A 21,957-nucleotide genomic window follows, 5' to 3' on the forward strand; every position below is an offset into this window, starting at 1 on the left:
TGGCTACTGTCCAGTCAGCAGGGACCTCCCCAGACTCCCAAGACCTTTGATAGAGAGTTGAGAGGGATCCTGCCATAGCACTCACTAGCTCCTTTGATACTCTGGGATGAGTCCCAACAGGCCCCATGGACTTGTGAACTTTCAGCTGATACAGCTGTTCCTTCGAATTTCAGTGTCTACAAATGGAAAGTCACCGTTCCCGTCCTCCAACTCAGAGGACCGGGCAGCCCAAGGTCCATCAGCATTCTAATGACTGAGGCAAAAAGTGCATTGAGCTGCCTCCACTTTTTCCTCATCCCTAGTAGTTGGATGGCCATCTTCAACAAGTATTGGTCCAATGTTTTCTTTAGATCTCCTCTTGCTATTAACATACTTAAAAAAGCCCTTCTTGTTATCTGACGCAATACTGGCCAGTTTAAGCTCTGAGCTTTGGTCTTTGGTGTATTCTTCATATAGGAACCCCAGCTGTGTAATCTTCCTGTGAAGCCTGGCTTTGTTTCCAGGGATCATACAATTTCTTTTCCTCTTGAGATCCACAAGGAGTTCCCTGTTCAGCCAAGCTGGTTTTCTGCCCCACTTACTTGACTTAGGACCCAGTGGAATTGCCTGCTCTAGCACAGAGAAAGCTTAATACAATTTCTTGAAAATAAGATATCAGTAGTTTTGTACTGAAGCATAGATTCCTTCGGGTGCTTCACTGGGGAGGCTTTGAGCTGCATCCTTGGCTTCATCATGGCTAGCACCTGGGTGGTGGCTGCTGTGGTCACTGGCTGCATCTTACGAGCATTGTGATACGCTTACTTGATGCTTTTCTGTTAGCAACTCTGTGTGCCCTTGATAGAAACATAGAAGAAACTGATAACTGTAATGAGATTCTATTCTTCATGTTTAAAGCATGTCACAGGCTGCAAGAAAATCCCTCACTGTTGTTCTTTTCCAGGTGTTGTCAGCTGCCTCAGCAGCAGGAGTATCTGTAGCCTTTGGTGCCCCAATTGGTGGAGTCCTTTTTAGTCTGGAGGAGGTATGTCAAGAGATGGCACTGAAGGATAGATATTAAAAAAATATCTTTTAGCATGAATAATCTCAGATTCCTTTAAGCTGTGGAGTCTTTGCTAAGAAGGAAATTATTTTTGGACCCACATTTCAAAGTCAAGAGTCCTGTTACCAGCAAACTCCTAAAGATATTTTTTTCTTTTCTTTAGATGAATGCCAGCTTTGCTTTATTCTCAGTTATATTTTTCTGGAGAAGAGCTGAGTTGGTTAATAATTAGTTTACATACAGATAAAGATACAGCAGTTTTTCATTCTAGGACTGAATTCTAAAAAAAAAAAAAAAGTAAAAATCAGGCTCTTTTTTTCATTTTGAAAGAAGCTTTAGAAACCTATTTGACAGTTTTGGGAAGTAAGTTTTTAAACATTACTTTTCTTGAAGCTTCAGACACTAAACACAATTGAATACTTGAATTATTAAAAAGGCAAATTTGCTATAAAACTGACCTCTAAGGCAATCCAACTCTCTTCTCCAAGAGATGTTTTGTATTAAATTAGTTTTCATTAGTTGTTTTCAAACTACGTAGGAATGTTATTTAGATCATTACCACTTCTAAAGAAAACTAAACATCTAAAAACTTCTGAATTGAAAGAAGGAAGTAAAATATTGTTTCATGTATGATTTTGCTGTATCATTAGGGTATTTTGAGGAATTCCTTTGTGGCCAAAAAAAAAATCCAGAAAAGCTCAGAAGAAAACTGTCTTGAAATTCAAATCAGGTTATGTGGGGCTTAAGTATGAAATTGCATGTTCTGTTTTCGAGGATTTGTTTAAAATATTTTAATCATACTTCGTAAAAATAACACATCTGCCAGAAACCTTTCCATGTAGGTTGAGTGAAGATGAAACAGTATTAGCAGGAAATTGGAGAGAGCAGCTAGTACATGGTCTGGTTTTAAGGAATGCTGAAAAGAGATACTTGGGAACAGAGAAGCTTTTAGACATAAATTACTCTGTTATTTCCTAACAGTCTTAGAACAGTGGTGGTTTCAATACTGCTTTATATTGACTTTAAAACTATATAAGTATGAATTGTTGTAGAGCTATTTAAGGAAGTAATATGTGCTGGAGCACCAGTGCTCCGAGCGATAGCAATAATGCTGATAATGTAAGAGTACTTTTTTTTTTTTAGCATGTACCAATTGAACAGCAGTACTGTAACACGTGCATAAAACAGTCTTTCCAGTATTTTTAATTGAATCACTAATAATTCTCTCATATTGCCTTTTGCAGGTCAGTTACTATTTCCCACTGAAAACTTTATGGAGATCATTTTTTGCTGCGTTAGTAGCTGCGTTTGTTTTAAGGTCCATCAATCCTTTTGGTAATAGCCGTCTAGTTCTTTTTTATGTGGAATATCACACTCCTTGGTACCTTTTTGAACTGCTTCCTTTTATTCTTCTGGGAGTATTTGGTGGGCTCTGGGGAGCATTTTTCATCCGAGCAAACATTGCATGGTGTCGTCGACGCAAATCTACGAAATTTGGAAAGTATCCTGTCTTGGAGGTTATTATTGTTGCAGCAATAACAGCTGTCATTGCATTTCCTAATCCATATACAAGGCTAAACACCAGTGAGCTTATCAAAGAGCTCTTCACAGACTGTGGGCCGTTAGAATCCTCCTCCCTCTGTGACTACAGAAATGATATGAATGCGAGCAAAATAGTAGATGATATTCCTGACCGTCCAGCAGGCACTGGAGTCTATTCAGCTATATGGCAGTTGTGTTTAGCACTCATATTTAAAATAATCATGACAGTCTTCACCTTTGGTATCAAGGTAAGTGTGAATGCAGTGGCTGCATCATCTGCTGTGATTATTTAATTATTGCCTTTCTCATTTTCCATCTCTCAAAGCTAGCAGCTTTGTTTATAGAAATTTTTTTTCATGTGCAGTTCTTTTAAAAATGGTCTTCTTACTGTTGATTAATAAGCAAGTCTTGTTGAAAACAATATTAAGTTTAATTAAATTCAAACTGGCCCTTTGTTCAGCTGAATAGAAACATGTGCTAAATTTAATAGGGAGCAGTAGCTGTGTGGGTGGATGGTTGTTTATATGGGCCTGATTAAGCAATAAGGATGATTCTAAAATTTCCAAGAGCTCAGTTCAGCTGAGTTCAAACATAACCACCAGGTTCCCTAGTCCTGTTACACAGAAGACAAGACTGTACCTCTTGAACAACTTGTAGTGTTTTTTTAACCCCCTCTCCTAATTTAGCCCATAAATGTAATTACTGCAGACTGTCAAATGGAGCCAATGGTGATTTCTTTCCTGACATTGCCGGTATTGAATGTCATTACTAAAAAGCGAGCTTTGTTCATGTGACTGTAATGGGAATTTCTTCTCCATTACAAAGCAGCATAATTTTTGTCTTTCCTGGTGATTTTTAAATTCTGTTTTGGAGCTCTCTTTGGCTTCCGTCCAACCTGTGGCTGTTTTCTGAATGACATATAACTGTCATTACTCTATAACATGACCACTCCCATTTGTTCTATCTACTTACTGTAGTTCACTGACAACTAGGGCTCTGCCCTTCTAAGCATTATAACATTATATATATTATAACATTATAATATTATAATATTATATATTATATAACATTATTATAACTTACCATTCATGTGTTTGTGTGCATCTGCCTCCTCCTCATGGGATTGTCACCACAGGATCACACTTTAGGTATCAGAATTCACTAGATTACAGAAGGGTAGAGTTTACACTTCGTTTGGTTTTGGTTCGTTTTCTCATAACTTCAGCATCTACAATTTAGTGGAAATATTTTTGTGAAGTTGTAAGAACATATTTATCACTGTCGCGACGGAGGGAAGACAGGGCCACTCAATATGAGTGATCAGCAAGCTTCGTTTATTGATTCACACAGTGGCCTTTTATGTTCTAACATAATTAGCTCATACATATTACAAAAGTTAAGCTCATGATTGGTTAGTTCTTAGAAAGATCAACTCCACCCTTGGTTCCTTCTTTACAGTTACTTTCATCCTCTTTTCCCATGCCTGAGCAGCTGCAACCTCCCTGTTATCATACAACAATTATAGTCAAGGACGAGGTGTCTTTACCAGCCCAGTAGTTACGGGGGCTGAATCCGATGTTTCTCAAGCTTTTGCTCGGCCAGCTGGATCATGTCTACATAACCCTTCTCAGCTAGCCATTCTCCCACAATTCCCCCGTTTTTATTTTGAATGACACAGGCTTGGTTAAACATCCGTAACACAAGGGTTTTCATACAAGACAACATACAACTCACACAAAGCAATGCTATTAGTACAATGATTAAGACTAGCAATCCTGTCTGTAAAAGGTTTCTCAGCCATCCGGACAGACCCAACCAGTCTCCAAGAGCACCCCTATAAGGCACGTAGTAAATGGGGAGCGGGGTGTTGCTAGGCTTGCACAAAAGCTGGTCGTGTTGAGTGACCGAGCTAAAGTTATCCACACATTTTCTCGTGGGTCAAACATCTCGCTATATGGGATGGCTCTTATGCTTACAACTAAGGCAACTACTATAAAGCTTTCTATACCTAAATTAACCATTTTCTCTGTTTCAACTTCTAAGCAAATAGCATGCACATAATACCTAGGGGTTACAGACCCCACAGACTGTACAATTAATTTCTGTCTTTGCGACCTCGTGGTTCACACTCAGGCGCAGCGGTCTCAGTCCGTTGGTTTATGGTGATTAGTCGGGTCACCTTCAGCGGCAACTTCAGGGTGGTTGATGGCGGGCCTTACCCAACGGCTGGGAACCCAGATGGTACCTTGTCCCCTATGGTCCATCGTAGAAGGGGTGATTTGCGAGCAAGGGTCAATCCTCCTACTCCTGCGACCGTGGCGTTGCTCGCGTAGGTCGGCCATTGAGCCGGCCATTTCCGTGTACTGATTATAGAAACATCGGCACCAGTATCCAAAAGTGCGACAAGTGAGATGGTTTGGTCGCCGTACGGCACCGTAACCGATCGTCGTGGCCGTTGGCGCAGGCCGATAGTTAGCAAGGCCATTTGTCCCGTAGATCCAAAGGCTCCTTGCCCTCGTGGCTGCTCTTGCAGCGGTGGAAGGGCTCCCGCAAGATGTGGTAGGGGAATTAATTGCGCCACCTTGGTGCCTTTAGCGATGAAGAGCGGTGGGAATAACGTGTGGGCCATGATCTGGATCTCACCGTGGTAATCTTTATCAATCAGTCCCACCAACACATTAAGTCCCAGCATGGTGGCTGATGAACGGCCTATAAGTAGTGCTCCGACAGCTTGTCCATTGATACAGATTGGTCCTTGAGTGCTAGTAGCAATCCGGACAGGCTTTGAGTCCAACAGGGTACAATCTACTGCTGTTGCCAGGTCCAAGCCGAGGCTTCCGCTTGTGGCTGGTCTGAGCTGAAGGGATTGAGTGCTGCCGGATATGCAGCCGCTTTTTGTGTCGGCGCGGGGCGGCTTTTCCCGCTGAATCGTCCGTTTCCCGGTTTAGAAGCGCGACATGCAGTCTCATTGTGGTTGTCCGACCGGCAGTTTCTGCACCATACTCAGCCGGTGTTGCAGTTCCGTCTGATGTGTCCAGCAGCGCCGCAACGGTAGCATCGTGGGCGAGATGATCCAGTAGCATTTAATCGTTGAACGGAGGCTTGCAAAGGAGCAAGGGCTGCAAGAACTTGACTCTGCGTAGCCTGCGCGTGTTCCTTTAAACTATTCCCTAGTTCCTTTACTGCCTCAACTAACATTGCCTGTGGCCCTACCGGTAACTGAGCCATCCTTTCTAGTCCTTCCTTGATAGTCCATGTCCCTGGCAATGTAGCCAAGATGTTGCGTGTGGCCGGATTACTATTTTGTATAGCACACTGCTTTAGTATAGTGCCTCTGAGATAATCGGGCACCCCGGCCACCTGTATGGCGTCTGCTACTCTGCTACTCGATCTATAAATAGGCCAAATGGTTCCTCTCTTCCTTGCTTAATACCCATATATGAAGGGATTCCTTTTTTTTTTTTTTTTTTTTTGAGTGAACGGCTTTTGCTTTTTTTTTTTTTTTTTTTTTTTTTTTCAGCTCGGTGTTGCAACGGGGCGTTAGCGACTGCCCGCCACGGCTTTATCAACTTTTTGGCTGATTTATTATCGCATATAACTTCGTCAAACAATTTATCCTCATATTTACACCATTCCTCGTGTTCAAAAACCGTATCTGGATTATCAAAGCAACCTCTCGCTACTCCATACGCTGATAACCCAGGCAACTCCCTTTTACAATCTATACCCTGAACACTCCGCTTTTCTAAAAAGCATTTGAGCAAATCGTACACCGCTTGTCTGTTCATACCTTCATTATCTATACCCTAAATGCTCCGCTTTTCTAAAAAGCATTTGAGCAAATCATACGCCGCTTGTCTATTCATACCTTCGTCAGCGCGCTGTTGCAGCCTTCCAGACTTCGGCGGCGCGTAGCCGGCAGGACACTCTCTATAGGTGCTCCAGGGCGCGGGGACCTTTTCCTTTAATCCCTTTCGCTCTCGGGCGCGGGGACCTTTTCCTTTAATCCCTTTCGCCTCCTGCGCTGCTTACAGGACCAGCACTGAGACTCCGTTGACCGTGGCTCGCAGGTTCAGCCCTCTGTAGGGTCCCTGTTTCGGGCGCCATTTGTCGCGACGGAGGGAAGACAGGGCCACTCAATATGAGTGATCAGCAAGCTTCGTTTATTGATTCACACAGTGGCCTTTTATGTTCTAACATAATTAGCTCATACATATTACAAAAGTTAAGCTCATGATTGGTTAGTTCTTAGAAAGATCAACTCCACCCTTGGTTCCTTCTTTACAGTTACTTTCATCCTCTTTTCCCATGCCTGAGCAGCTGCAACCTCCCTGTTATCATACAACAATTATAGTCAAGGACGAGGTGTCTTTACCAGCCCAGTAGTTACGGGGGCTGAATCCGATGTTTCTCAAGCTTTTGCTCGGCCAGCTGGATCATGTCTATGTAACCCTTCTCAGCTAGCCATTCTCCCACATATCACTCTGTCAATAGGCAAGGAGTCGTGCTGCTGTCATTGATGGGACTGTGTTACATCCATTTCTCTGAAGCTCTAAAGCATATGGCTGGTTAGAATGTCAGCCAGCATCTGGAGAAGAGGATGTCACTTTAATGTTGTATTTATTTACATTTTAAGCTTTATTTCTATGAAAGGAGGAGAAAATTCAAAATTAACCAGCCAACCAACCAAACAGGCTATTTACGTCATTTACGTCATTGTTAAGGATGCTCCTGGTCTGTTCCTGGAGCTGTAGCCATAATCAGACACACGTCTGCCCCACAGGGACTGTTTTATTGGGAGGTAAGCAAAGCAATGTGGCTGCTGCCCGTGGGGCCTGCTGATTCCTGCGACTCTTACTGCCAGGAACAAGGAGCTGATACGGCACTGGTTTGGGTTTTTGGGGTGGTTTTTTTGTTTGGTTGGTTTTTTGGTGGTTTTTTTGTTGTTTGGTTGGTTGCTTTGGGTTTTTTTTGTTTTTCTTTCAGGCTTTTGTAAGTTTTCTTTACTGCTTATTATCAGTAGACTCGTTTCTGTTTGTAAATGCTGATGTTCATCAGTTGGGGTGGGATTACAGCTTTGCCTCAGAACCTGGCTGGCATGCAGCCGCACTGACAAAGAAGTGGAAAGTTGCACCCATATCCTATTTCCTTGCTTGTTTCAAAGATGATACATGTGGCACAGAACAAATAATTTCCTCTGGAGTATAATTTGAGTTAGGCTGGCACGTACTGGAGAAGAAAGCTGAGACAAGGTATAACCTAACTTTTTTTTCCTTGCTCCTTCTCAGTGAAGGTGCCTCTCCACTTTATGACTCGTGATTCAGGGGCATATGCTAATGAATGCAGCTGTAAAATCATAATTACACTTAGACTTGAACCATTATCCACATGTGATGGGAAGAAAAGAATCATAGAATGGTTAGAGTTGGAGGGAACCTTAAAGACCATTGAGTTCCAACCCCCCTGCTACGGGCAGGGACACTTCCAGGGATGGAGCATCCACAGCTTCCCTGGGCAACCTGTTCCAGTGCCTCACCACCCTCACAGTAAAGAATTTATTTCTAGTATCTAATGTAAATCTCCCCTTTTTCAGTTTAAAACCATTACCCCTCGTCCTATCGCTCCACTCCCTGATAAAGAGTCCCTCCCCATCTCTCCTGTCGGTCCCCTTCAGGTACTGGAAGGCCGTTATAAGGTCTCCCTGGAGCCTTCTCTTCTCCAGGCTGAACAACCCCAACTCCCTCAACCTGTCTTCATAGGAGAGGTGCCCCAGCCCTCTGATCATTTTCGTGGCCCTAGAAGGAGCTAGATGCAGAAATAGTTATGTTAACAAAGGACTAGAAACAATTTTTTTTGGATGTAATTTCCATGCGGAGACTGCATTTCTGTGGCATACTGCTGTAGCAGACTGGACTCTGACGCACTTTCAAAGATTTATTCACTTACTTTAATATCTGAAATATTATTTTTTCAGGCTGCTATTGAACTGTTCATCAATAAAGAAAGACCTTATGGAAAAATTGGATTTTAACAGTTAGAATGGGGTTTAGACGCATGATTAATTATGGGAAATAACAGAAGTGGTATAAATGCACAATTTAGATATTACAGTAAAACGATAGCATTGAATAGTTACCTCTGTCAACACTGAAATATTAGGTAATTCAGGATGGGAATGAAGGATTATTAAACTTTTTTCCCAAAAACCTATGCTGCTGGCTTCCAAACACAAAGTTTGCTATGTTTTTTTTGTCCTCAGTTTGTCTGTCAGAAATCATCTTTGCAACCATAAATATTGGCAACATAATAATAATAGATTCTACAATACCATTCTGCACCAGCTATTGGATTTGAAATTGCACAATACTTACATTTTACAGCTGTACAGTGCAAAAAAATTAAATCATGTGTCCTGTTACACCAGGAGTGCAATTTTTTAATGAAGTTTGACAAGATGGGTTTGGACAAAAAGTAAAAATTCTACTACCTATTTGTAGTCAGATCTGTATCTCAGTTACAGCAGAAAATATTTTTGATACTAACAACTGCTGTGAGGAGGAGCAGCGGGCGTTTCCAGTTTAATGAGACATTTAGACACAGTATGTTTTTTGGAAAGAAGATTAGCTTCCTGAGGAGGAGAAAAGGTACACAACAGCAGCTTCTCAAATGAACCCTCGCTCCTTACAAAGTTGCTGATAAAAGCAGGACTTGCAATATTTTACTAGGCTATGTTGGCATGACAAGGCTGTGTGGCCTTTTCAGGTTTTAGTTGATAACAGAAAAACAGTTTAAATAACTAAAATTGCTGTAAGAACTTTTTTTTTTTACAGTAGTGTGTTACCTGCTTTTTGCAATGGGAGTTGTCCTGCCTTTTTCTCTCTTAGTGTATTTAGCATTCTATATACGCTCCTTTGTATGGGAAACTGCAATATAATGAGCAAAGCCGCTTTTAAAAAATCACCTGTTTAGCTGGCCACCTAATTGATAGCAGTACTAGGAAGCAGTTTGGGAAGGCAGTCCCATGTGCAAAGCTTGTTTAGTGAGTGAGTGTTGACTCAGAGGAACGTGAAGTAATAAGGGAGATGGGAAATAGGAAAACTTCTCAGTATGAGCAGCACAGCTCAGCTTGGACACGCATATGGTACGAATTGTGCTGTTGGCACTGAGAGTCTGGTTTGTGGTCCTGTATTGGTGATAGATTTGCTCTTAAATACAGTAAAATATAAGTAGGTGTGCTCATAAAATAGATTCAGCCAACCAGGTTGATCAGAGATAACAATAGCATTGTGTGAAGTTTCACTAACCTTGCAATGTCAATTTACATGTTTTTAACATGACAATTTGAGCATTTGCGTCTCTTTTGGCAAAAAAACCCCAAAACAGACTACTTGTAAAACTATGCATCAGGTGTGTTCCCATCAGCATGACAGGAGTTCTTCTGGTTTTGTTGCAGGTTCCGTCTGGGTTGTTCATACCAAGCATGGCAATTGGAGCAATAGCGGGAAGGATCGTAGGAATTGCGGTGGAGCAGCTGGCTTACTACCATCACGACTGGTTCATTTTCAAGGAGTGGTGTGAAGTTGGAGCCGACTGTATTACACCTGGTCTTTATGCCATGGTTGGTGCTGCTGCGTGCTTAGGTAACTAAAATATAACAAAGTGAATAAGTATCTGATTTATCGTATGTTTCCAAAATAATGATTAAAAATTAAGGGAGATAGAAACATGCGGTTTTGGAACACCTTTTTTATGTGTTTTCTCTCTCTTCAGAATAATACATTCACATGTCTACGCAAGACTGTGTAGAGATATTCCTTGTGACTGAAGAATAACGTGACACTTAAATTGACTGTATGATAATAATAATAAGAATTTAAATAGGAGTGTTACCTTTCTCTTTTTGGTACCACGAGGTGTCATTACTACATCAGTTTCTTGAAATATATAGGGAATTTGCAGAGTTGAGTACCGTTGCAGTTACTACAAGGAGGTGATGTCATCAGCTGCCACATCTACATGAATTGCAAAAAATCTTCTTGAAATTCATAATCCAAACAAAACTTTCAGAGGTGTCTGATGATTTGGGGAGTCCAGCTTGAGGTATTTTTGACAAGTCTGATTTACAAAATGTTGAAAATCAGCTTCATGGAGGTGGGCACCTAAACTAGGAGAGGTTTTTTGAAGGCCTTGTCTTGCCCTGGCTCATAACTTCATTGCCTTAGAAATTAAACTTAAAAGCTATTAGTACAGATTCCCCAAAAAGTAGACCTTCTCCTTAAGGAAAAGCACATTTGATTGATCAAATAAACTACTGGTACAAATTTAGGTTTTGGAGAGATTGGTTTGTTTTGTAATAGTTCAACTTGAATCAGTTTTGAATGCATTGAAAGAAAGACCATATTCTTTTATTGAATGAAGCTATGGCATCAGAAACCTTGCTGCAAAAAACATCTTGAATACTAACAAAAGAGAAATATAATCCCTGTCTTTTCCTGTTGACCAAAAAAGTGATTTCTTTTCATCAGTTCAGAATTCTCTTCAGCTTTTATAATTCAGCAACAGCAATAAATCTGTAATCCTTTGGAAAACAGCTGTTGAATTGCTACCTGTGACTTCCCTGCATTAGTTCCATGCTTTTTCCACATTCTTATCTGACTGGATTTCCTTGCAGTTCACAGTATTTTAACCTAGGTGTGGTGTGGAGAAATACAGTTTTATTCTTAGTTTACATGAAATAACAGCACATATTTTTCAAATCCCTTTATTCTCTCACTTTCTAGAAATTTTCCCTAATACTTTTTTACTTCTAAAAATTTTGTGTTTATTTTTCCTGTCTGCTTCTGTGTGTATTGCACAGACTGATGTTTGTCAGATGACCTTTAATGGAAAATTTATGTTTGTAGCTCTCAGTAGGAAGGCAGGAAATTCTAAATTCATCATTATCTGATACTAGAATGTTACTGGCTACCATTTTTTCTTGCAGGTGGTGTGACAAGGATGACTGTGTCCCTGGTAGTTATTGTCTTTGAGCTAACGGGAGGGCTGGAATATATTGTGCCCCTAATGGCTGCGGTGATGACCAGTAAGTGGGTAGGAGATGCCTTTGGTAGGGAAGGCATCTATGAGGCACACATCCGACTGAATGGATATCCTTTCTTGGATGCAAAGGAAGAATTTACTCACACAACACTGGCTGCTGATGTTATGAGACCTCGAAGAAGCGATCCACCTCTAGCAGTTCTGACACAGGATAATATGACAGTCGAAGACATAGAAAACTTGATCAACGAAACCAGCTATAATGGTTTTCCTGTTATTATGTCAAAAGAATCGCAGAGACTAGTGGGCTTTGCTCTAAGAAGAGATTTAACTATTGCAATAGGTAATTATCTTCCAATATTGCATGATTATATATATAAATAGTTCTGTAGCTTAAAACAGAATTTACTCTGTGTGTTTCTAGGCTTATTTCAGGTTCAGATACCTCACATAGGCTGTCTGGTCCTTTATTGAAGTATATTATTATCTTCAATAGTAGGCTCTGAAATGGGGAAAATGTTGATCTGTCTGTCATAAAAAACCAAAGTTGTCCTACTGAAGTAGGCCAAAACATCATCTAGTCAGTATTTTGGGGGTTTTTTAGGCTTTTGCTAGTATCTCTTTTCCTCAAGTGACACTATACTAACATTATTCTTCAAAATTAAGTAATTCTTATTTTAGAACAGCAGGATTCTGTGAGAATTAGTGTCCTAGTAGTTTTTAAATTTAAATGCTTATCATGCTTCTCTCTGACAGTATGTTATTGACTGTTGTTATAACAACTAAGATTGTAATATGGAGAGGTAAGCAAAATATTAATTTAGGTTTCTGTTTTTCAATTTTTTCATGTAATGGGAAATTTGGCCTTGGGCACATGAGCACACAAGCCCTGTTTGGGCCCTCTTTCTCTGAGCGAGTAGTAGAACTTGTGTGATACCAGTGCTTTGTGCACTGGCAAGAAAAATTCTCTGGATTTTGAGGATAGTGTCCTGACCAAAGGAAAAAAAAAAAAATCATTGTTACGTAAGAAAATGTTACAAAACTGTAACAGTCAGTGCATGAAATTGTTGATGGAAGTAGCATCTTAAACTACTTTTTTTTTTTTTCCATTATTCATACAATTGTACATTGACAAGTATCTTTTTAACAAAGACAATTGAGAAAGAGACACAAAAGTCTCCTGAAACTTTTTAAAAAAAATGTTTTGTGAACACAACACTGTTTACTTCAGTAAAACTTTTGCCTGCTGTCTTAATACTGTGTATACTGTAGTATTATACTACGTAGGATGTATAGGAATGTCCAAAACTAGGATATAATTATAGACATCATACTGGTTTAAGCTTGCATTTACTTAAGAGTAAATGAGGCAATAGCAGAATGTTCTTCTAATGATACACTTTCACAGGTAAGACTCATTTCAGCTGCTGAGATTGCAGAGTACAAGTTGCTTAGTCTTGGGTTTTGGTGGGCTTAAGATAGTTGGGGTACGTGGGGGGATGCTGTTGTCACCAAGGTGATGAGGAAATGAAAAGGAGGAGATCCAGTTCACAAAAAGCTAAATACATTCATTATAAACAAGAAGACAACATTTTTAGAGTAATCAGGTATGAGTTCTTTTCTTTCAAACCAACAGTAATTACAGTCATGACAGGGGAGCTGTCAATTGAGGTTGGCTTTCCCCTTGACAGTTTCTTCAGCAGCCATCGATGTGCTTCCTGCATGGTATTTTATTAAGTCTTTCCACCTCTTTATAGTAAATAAGAGTTATTTATTGGAGTGAAAGATAGTAGCTGAAGAGTGGCTAAAGCTGTCTGGTAGGTGGCTTTTGTGATCTCTGCACAAACACTTCTTAGGGATAAAGCGGTGGCTGTGGGAACACATCAAAATAGCACGTATCAGAGTATCAGCATCTGGAGAATAACATCAGGAAGCGCTGATTGATCTGTCTGTTTGCACTAAATTATCTTACTCCAAGAATGTAAATTCTTCCTCCTCTGCTGTTTCCCCCCCCACCTCTTTTTCTTAAAGAAAGTGCTAGAAAGAAGCAGGAGGGGATTGTTGGCAGCTCCAGGGTCTGTTTTGCCCAGCACACCCCGTCGCTTCCAGCCGAAAGCCCTCGGCCTCTGAAGCTTAGAAGCATACTTGATATGAGCCCTTTCACCGTGACAGACCACACACCAATGGAAATAGTGGTGGATATTTTCCGGAAGCTGGGTCTGAGGCAGTGCCTTGTCACACACAACGGGTGAGTAAAGCGGCAGCAACGCTGTTCATTTTGTTAGATACAGTAATTTTTGCTTCCAGGAACAGAGTATTTGAACCAGGATATGTTCCAGGGGCGCTTGAACCCATAAGTTTGGTGCTGCAACTGAGGACTAACTGTTAAGAAAGTGCTGTGCTGTGGCACCTCTCTTAAATTCTTACTCCTCCCTTGTATTCCAAGTAAGCACTCAGGCGATTTCAGGCATTTTAAGATACTCAGTTAAAAATTAGCTCTCATTCAGCTATTACGTGTACAACTGCATGTGGAGGAGACACAACTCGTCTCACAGAAATTTAGTCGTGCGTGGTGCACAGTCTAAGGCCTGTACTGCCTTGTTCTTATGTATGTATGTTCTGGCAACGTGCAATGTGTCAGCTATTGGACATCTACCAATAGCTGGGTTCATAAAAAGTAAGGGAGAAAATGATCCAGTCGATATCTCCTCTTCTGGAGTTTACTGATGGCAATTACCACCAAGCTCTTGTTCCTGGAATACTAACAACTAAATAACTGCTACTGGTTCTGGAACTTCAATCTGCAGCTTTTGTTTCTACATTTCAAAATATTTCGAGAAAGTAATTTTAAGATTTAGAATGTTTGTAAATAAGACTATAGGCAGTTGTCGTGTGATTACCCACTAAATAAATCAGCCGTAGGCATGGAAACATAAATGTTCATTATAATTGCCTCTTATCTAAACTATTCATTTTTTTTTTACATGATCTTTTTTCTGTGTAGCTGTTCCTTTGACATTCTGCTTTCCTGTATCTCTTGTGTTAAACACTTGACACAACATTGCAGCTCCTGCCATAGTATGTTGCTTTCTCTTTAGCATGTCTCTTAAGGCACCTGGGGAGTGAAACACTGTTTGCTAATCCACTTTATTTAGGATCAGTGTCCATGGGACAAAACCCAAGAAACCTGAAATATGGGTGGGACTTATCTCTGTTTTGCTGTGGGCAAAAGGACTGCTGCTATAAGTGGCAAATACTTAAATATCACATTGGTTTCCAAGTTTATTTTCTCAGATGTATTTTAAAACAAATTTATTTTAAATGTTCTGCTTTCTTTTCTTCAATGCATCCCTGTATTGAATGGCAAGTACATGTTTTCAGAAACGTAAAAGACTTTAAAAATCTTTCTCTGATGGGGAAAGGACGTCATGATCTGACACTTGGAAGTCGGTGCAGACATGCGATTATTCTTGCTTTTGGGAGGGAAATTTGAATTGATAGAACTTCAATGAGAAATATTTACTGTGTTGGGTTTTTTTCTTAGTTTCTGTTGGGTTTGAGCGCTCAAACATTGACATTGATAAAATTAACTCTCAAGAAAGCTTAATTGTGCAAAGCTATGTCAAACTACTAAATTTTTTAAACTATTTTATGATAAAGTAGCCGCAGCAAATATGGATGGCTTTAATAATTTACTGTTTTCAGATGTTTGTATTTGTTGTCCTACTTCAATTTACAAACTTGTGATATTCCATAAGCCCAGTGTTCGTTACAAGAAGATCAGATAGTAATTACTAGTACTAGCGGTATTCAGCTGTGGCATGTAGCCATGTGGACATCAAGGACTAAGCTATATTTTGGCGAGTTTCCTGCAAATTGAATACACTCACCTAAAGACACACGTCAACTTATTAGTTCCAATCCCGATTGGAATGTGCAGAAGTTGGTGCTGATGCCAAACAGAGAGACATATAAAGATTGAACCTCACTCTTCCTAATTTTATCAGAATATCCATTCCAAGGAGTTGTTCTTGATTTCTTTCTTTTGATTTTGTTCTTGGTAGCGAGGCACTGGAACAGGTTGCCCAGGGAAGTTGTGGATGCCCCATCCCTGGAAGTGTCTAAGGCCAGGCTGGATGGGGCTTTGAGCAACCTGCTCTAGTGGAGGTGTCTCTGCCCATGGCAGGGGGGTTGGAACTCGATGATCTTTAAGGTCCCTTCCAACTCTAACCATTCTATGATTCTATGATACTGTCATGAATGAGAAATTTGCCTGAATTTGTCTGTTTCTAGGGATGCCAGATAACCCTGCATTACAGTGCAGCTTCACACCTCAATTGCTCTGACTTTACACAGCTATTACTTTGTTCATCTACTGTGGCTTGTTAAAATGTGAATAATTAGCTTTATGTCTGAGGAGAAATAACTGTTAAACAAAGGAAATGAACTAGATTTTAGCTTCAGTGCCTCTAGAACATCTAGAACATCTCTTCAGATGTGAATTTGGGGAGAAGGGATGAAGTTTGCTTCCCTGACCTGTACTTGATATGAGAAACATACTGCTCCGGGGTGGTTGAAGATCCGGTTGTGTTCAGCATTTTGGGAGAAAAAGTAAAAAGGCAATGTCTGGGAAAGGGTACTGACTTTCAAATCACTTTTCATTGAATTATCTCATTAGCTTTCCTGCAACCATTCTTTTTTCTTTTTTTTTCCTTTTTTTTTTCTTTCTTTCTTTTTAGTTTTGCTCTACTCTAATCCTTTTTCATTATGATTAGAACTTTTTTTTTATTTGATTTCACACACAGTTATTAGCATAACATGATCTGTTTCAGGATTGTCTTGGGGATCATCACAAAGAAGAACATATTAGAGCATCTCGAGCAACTAAAGCAGCACGTCGAACCCTTGGTGATTAGATATATCAGATCTCATAATTAGACACATTAGAAGTCAGGAAGCATGAAACTTGTGAACTGTTCAGGGCTTTTATGACAACAATGAAATCATCTTATGCTAAAAATTTGTATTAAACCATAAAACAATATGTGCAAAATCCTTTTGTAGAAATTAAGCTGTTGATACGGACGTACCGTTAGTCACAACATTAAAGGAAAGTAAATAGACCTTCTGATATTTTTGTTCTTGAGCTGACAGAGATCCATCTGGTTGATCTGCTGCTTTCCCCGGGTGGGCAAGCATGCAGCAAGCAGTACTTTCTCCTTGCCTAATGCAAATTAAGATTTTCTTACGTGCCAATTCCTTTTTCTGATCTTGACAGCTTTAAATCGCTGTTAAATAGAAAAGTATCATGTCTTTTGAGAAGCAAAGCCAAGCATGTTTTTAATGTATCGCAGCATTAGATCTTCCCTATAATCCCCCTTTATCAACATGATTTTTTAAAAAGTACTCTAATTTTTAGTAAAGTCCTGTGATTTTATGGGAAGTCCTGTGATTCTGCTGCTGTTACCTACAGCAATTCATGTACTCCTTTGTAAAACGTTCGGTGATACCCTAAGCCACTGCGTGGCACGCTGCTATGTGGACTGTTGACTTCAGAATCTAGATATTGTTTTAACTGTGATGTTGTGAACTAACCTTAGATTAGATGGTAGACTTTGCCTTAATTTGGACATGGGTTGCTAGTTACATCTCTACTAAATATACCCACCAAGTTTAGCTGCTTATGTGCAAAACATGCTAATTATGTTCTCATTTTATGCTAATATTTCACAAGTATTTCATGCGTCCTTTAATAAGAGAAAACAAAATGTACTAACCAGAATAACAAGGGCAGCAGCTCATTCATTCTGCTCTTTGCTTCTCCTGTGATATTATCCTTTTGGACAGCCTCACCCTTTTTGATATTTCAGAGTTATAATTCTAAAAGCCATGAAGATGCTGTCATAAGAGCACAGTATCTAATTGGAAAATGAAAACTTTATTTTATTATTCACGGTTTATTTTCTAAAGCTGTGAACTCCAAAAACCAGATAACTGTTGTTTCTTTTTCAAAAGTTTCATGGCCAATACAGTGTGCTCCTATGAATACACTCAGCCTGAGCCAGTGCTTCAGACTGGAAGGATCCTTATGATTTAAAAATGGAGGGGAGTTTGATTTGCTATTAGGATTTTGGGCCATCAAGCGCTATGTCCCTCCTGATGGCTAGGTTGGAACATGCTTCCCTTATGAAATCGGATCGATATCACTTCTTTTTCATACCTCTTTTTTTCTTTGTCCCTCTTTGTTACTTTTTTGTTGGCATACGCTAATCAAAATTTCATTTTTGTAGAAACAAAAAGTTAAATAAAAATTGTCATGGGCTCTACTTGTATTACTTGTATTTCATTAAAACGGACCAGAGCTGTCAGAGACCATCTGATATGGTGTCTCAGCATTGCTGTCTTTTAACAAACCGGTGGTTCCTCAATATTTTGATGAATAAAATGTTTTTGTTTAAATAAGAAAATCAGGCTGTTGACTTTTGCTCTACTTATTCCTGTCAACAAAAAGGACTTGGCTACAGCTTTGTTCTGCTTTATTATTTTCCTGCTTGGATTAATATCGATCTTCCATTTATCCTTTCCAGGCGCCTCCTTGGCATTATAACAAAAAAAGATATCCTCCGTCATATGGCCCAGACGGCAAACCAAGACCCCGCCTCAATAATGTTCAACTGAAACCCATAGCTGAGGAGAGAGAGGAAACTGAAGAGGAGGTTCATTTGTTGAATAGCACAACACTTTAGTCTGGGGAATACGGCTAAAATCAGAGACGAGAGCTGGGTTTTTGCGTAACGGTGCTGCTGGCAATCGGGAGCTGGTCTGGGGGAGTTATGTGGCCAGGAGGAAGGCTGATGGGAGCGTGGGAAGGGAGAGCTGCTGTCCTGCACTGGATGCGTCCCGAGACGTCAGGTCTGCCATGATAGTGCAGTGGGTGAGCCCTGCCAGGTGGCACAATTCTCCAGCCCCAGCCTGGTACTTCAGCATTGAAGAGATGTGTTATTAGTCCCTGTTTCTGGAGGGATCATTCTGAATTGAGCCATCTTACGGAGACTGAAAGGTCTTGCCCTTTTTACCATGGAAAACTGTTGTGTTAACTCATGAAACGTATTTGTTATTATACGCCACCTTTCTACATTCCAGAAGAGCTTTATTTCTCTCTCTCCTGAGCCGTTACAAAGCCTCTTTAAAATTGGTGTGCCCTTTTGCAGCAGTTGTTTCTCATATTGAGATGTACTGTGAGTTACCGAGGTTCGATTACAAGAAGGGAGGTTTTTCTTGTGCCATTAAACATGTAAGTTTGTACATCGTGAAATGCTTGGGGCCGTACAGATCCACTGCAACGACAAAAACAGACCCAACAGGTAATACCTTGCAAGAACCGCGCAAGACTTCTTTCACCCCGTGTGCTGTCATGATACGAGAAAAAGTAAAACCAGACAAAACTAGCGTTTCAAAGGAAAATACCGTTTTTGCTGCAGAAAATATCAATAATGTGACCTGGTCTTATGCAATTTTTGTATTATTGAAAACACTATGATATATACCAATGTTGTGCAGTATAAGGAAAAATACTGCTGTTCTACTAGTTAAGAGCTGGAACAATTCTGTATACGTGTATCTGGTAAAAACTGCATGCTACAACACTGGAGATCTTTTTTCCCCCCCTGTAAAATTTGAGGACGGTCATTTTTATTTTTTCTTCTCCACAAAAGACGTTCCACTGCTGACATGGTAGGAAGAAATGTAACTCATAACTTGCACTAAATGTATATTATTTTTCTTGAAGTTTTACCATTCTTTATTTATATTTGTATGGATTAAAAAAAATTATTAAATATGAATCAGTTACTATCTCACAAAACTACCTTTTTAATGTGATTTTATAGAATAATTCATAATCCTCTGCAAGTAATGGAGGATTAGCAAATGTTTACAACTAGATGAAGGGTTTAAACAAAAGGGTTTCTTTATGATCCAACATTCATACAAGATCATTTTCAAATGGAACTTTCACTGCCGTTACCGTGAGATTTCCTTTTTCCTTTACTAGCAGATAACTGGAAAAGTAATATTAAAATTTTATTTTAAAAAAACTGCAGGGTTTAAAAAAAAAAATACTAAGAAAGCAACTGTAATTATTAGATTGCTTTTGACTTTTTTTCTTTTTTTTCTAAGTATATAGAGGTGTAAATGCTCTGTAGCCACAGAAGATGAGCAGCAGTGCAGAATCGAATCCAGTACTTGAAACTTTGGCAGGATTTTAAAATTCAGCAGCAACACACAGTAGCAGTGAACTGACAGATCCTTAACTTCTGTACTTTTTTCTTTCTAGTCCCTAGATTAATTTGTTTCATACTCATTTTATTAAGCCACCACAAACACACACACAGGAAAAAAAGGCAACGTGCTCTAAGCATAAAGTTGGGAGGAAAAAAGTTTAAGAAACCTGGTTGACAAAAGTCATGCTTTAGGGATTTAGATAAAACTTCCTTCTTTTGTGTTAAATTACGCCTACAAGACTTCAAAAATAGAAATGGTGAAAGTCTAAATTAATAATCCTAGCTATCTCGTAAGGCATTCATCACAGTTACCTCAAAGGTCTTCATTCGCAACGTACTCAGGATGATTTTATCTTAAGTACAAGAACATACCGAAATGAAATTCTGGTACTTCTGGCAAGCTCCAAAATAACGCCTGTGCTTACGTGCTCTGCTGAATTTTTACTGATTTTTCTGAGTATAAAACTGCATCTACATCTCATCATCTCTGGCAGCAACTGGAACCAGTAGAAAGCAAGCTGTGCCAGTGGGCTCATGGTGATCAGCCCCTGTATTAAAAACGGGTTTAGAACTGAAACAGGGAACTGGGGCTGTTACAACAGGAGCGTTGCAGCAACTACCTGTGTTCTTCCACGAGGAGTCGGCGCTTGTGGCTCAAAGCTTGTTCTGTTGCATTGCGTAAACATGAAGAAACTCTAGAGAAGCAGCTTCACAAAGAGCAGGATGTGGCCCATTTATAGAAGGCAGCTCTGGAAGTCGTCCGTGATGCTGATTCCCAACAGCCAATTTTTTTTAGAGTGGAAGAATAGTAACACACTACACATAAAAATTGCTTTAACATACATTAGGGGTTCTGATAACAAAGTACGTGTGCCTGTGCTGTGCAACAAAAGTTTTCTAACGTAAAACTTCCAGCGCCTTACCCAAGTTACTAATTTGAAAAAGAAAAAAAAAAAAAAAAAAAGTGGTGAATGGGAAGGGGAAAGTGTCAGCATTTTTTTTTCTTTTTTTTTTCCCCAGGCGATTCAGTTACTGGTTCATGAAGAATGCATTCTTTGTTAATCTGTGATGTTGCCTAGAGCTGTATTTAATATTGATCTTAATGTTTTTATTTATAATAGTGTGGTAGAGCTGCATATCATTACAGTAAAAATTCTGATTACTGTGATGATTTGATCAAACATTAAAAACTTCTGTATGACCATTTCTTGTTCTGTCATGTTTTCTCATTGTTACCACAAACAGTATTTGTCTTGATTTTTGTTATTTGTTTCCCTGAGAGAAAATTAACAACTAGGAACTTTATGTACAAAACTAGCAAGCGGTAACAAAGAAAAAAATGAATTTTAGGAGGAGATGCAGTCCTTGTATTAGTCTAGTATTTGGCTACAAATCAGTAGCCGAATCACCCCAAACAGATCAGTGTTAGTGGGTTGGGGTTTTTTCTGGAAATTTTAAAAATTGTCTAAATTCTATAATTATAGAATAGTTGGCTTCCTGATTTAAGAGAATGAAAAGTGGGTGATGCTTTTACTGTGTGAAAGCCAGGATTACATAGTTTCTACACAGTACATTTTTAGTACCTCTGGTTTAGAAAAAAAAAATTATTCGAGTTCTGTTAGTATATTTCGTTTTGTTTGTTTTTTTTTTTTTTTTTTCAATTGGTGTAAGAGTTTTCCTTCTCAATTAGAGGTTAATAAATAAGAGCAGAAAATCCATACTAAGGCCCCCATTGTCACAGATTTAAGTTCATATTTAAACAACAACATGAAAAGTGAATACTTTTTTGTTACTTGTATGATTTACAAGGCATTGCTATGAAGGTCTCTTCTGCTTGGAACCTAAAAACTGAGGGCAAATGAGTTTTAAAGAAAGTACCTCTTTTTTATGTATAAAACAAAATTCTGGTCCCATGTTTGAATAAACGGAATATTTATATGCTGAGTGAAAGGGCTGGGGTTTTCAGATTCACAGAAGTAGATGTGGCATGCAATTCTGAGGACTGAACACACCGTTTTGATTCCAGAACTCGAGACACATTTTCGAAGCACTCTG

The 21,957-nt window shown here is 39.4% G+C and overlaps 1 protein-coding gene across 4 annotated transcripts in view; it reads left to right on the top strand.

Annotated features, from left to right (window-relative positions):
- The window catches only part of CLCN3 (chloride voltage-gated channel 3), a 61,091-nt gene extending 39,986 nt beyond the window's left edge, over nucleotides 1–21,105 (top strand). The window contains exons 7-13 of one of the 4 annotated variants that reach the window (XM_074147020.1): nucleotides 941–1,021; nucleotides 2,284–2,829; nucleotides 10,035–10,221; nucleotides 11,565–11,963; nucleotides 13,652–13,868; nucleotides 16,453–16,528; nucleotides 18,208–18,366. In XM_074147020.1, coding sequence (XP_074003121.1) covers nucleotides 941–1,021; nucleotides 2,284–2,829; nucleotides 10,035–10,221; nucleotides 11,565–11,963; nucleotides 13,652–13,868; nucleotides 16,453–16,528; nucleotides 18,208–18,366 — 1,665 coding nt within the window. Of the gene's footprint in view, nucleotides 1–940; nucleotides 1,022–2,283; nucleotides 2,830–10,034; nucleotides 10,222–11,564; nucleotides 11,964–13,651; nucleotides 13,869–16,452; nucleotides 16,529–18,207 lie in introns of all 4 variants that reach the window. The other 3 variants (XM_074147021.1, XM_074147022.1, XM_074147023.1) reach the window with 3 other exon arrangements.
- Nucleotides 21,106–21,957: the final 852 nt, after the last annotated feature.

Source organism: Numenius arquata, chromosome 5 (assembly GCF_964106895.1).
Source record: "Numenius arquata chromosome 5, bNumArq3.hap1.1, whole genome shotgun sequence".
NCBI classification, from domain to species: Eukaryota; Metazoa; Chordata; class Aves; order Charadriiformes; family Scolopacidae; genus Numenius; species Numenius arquata.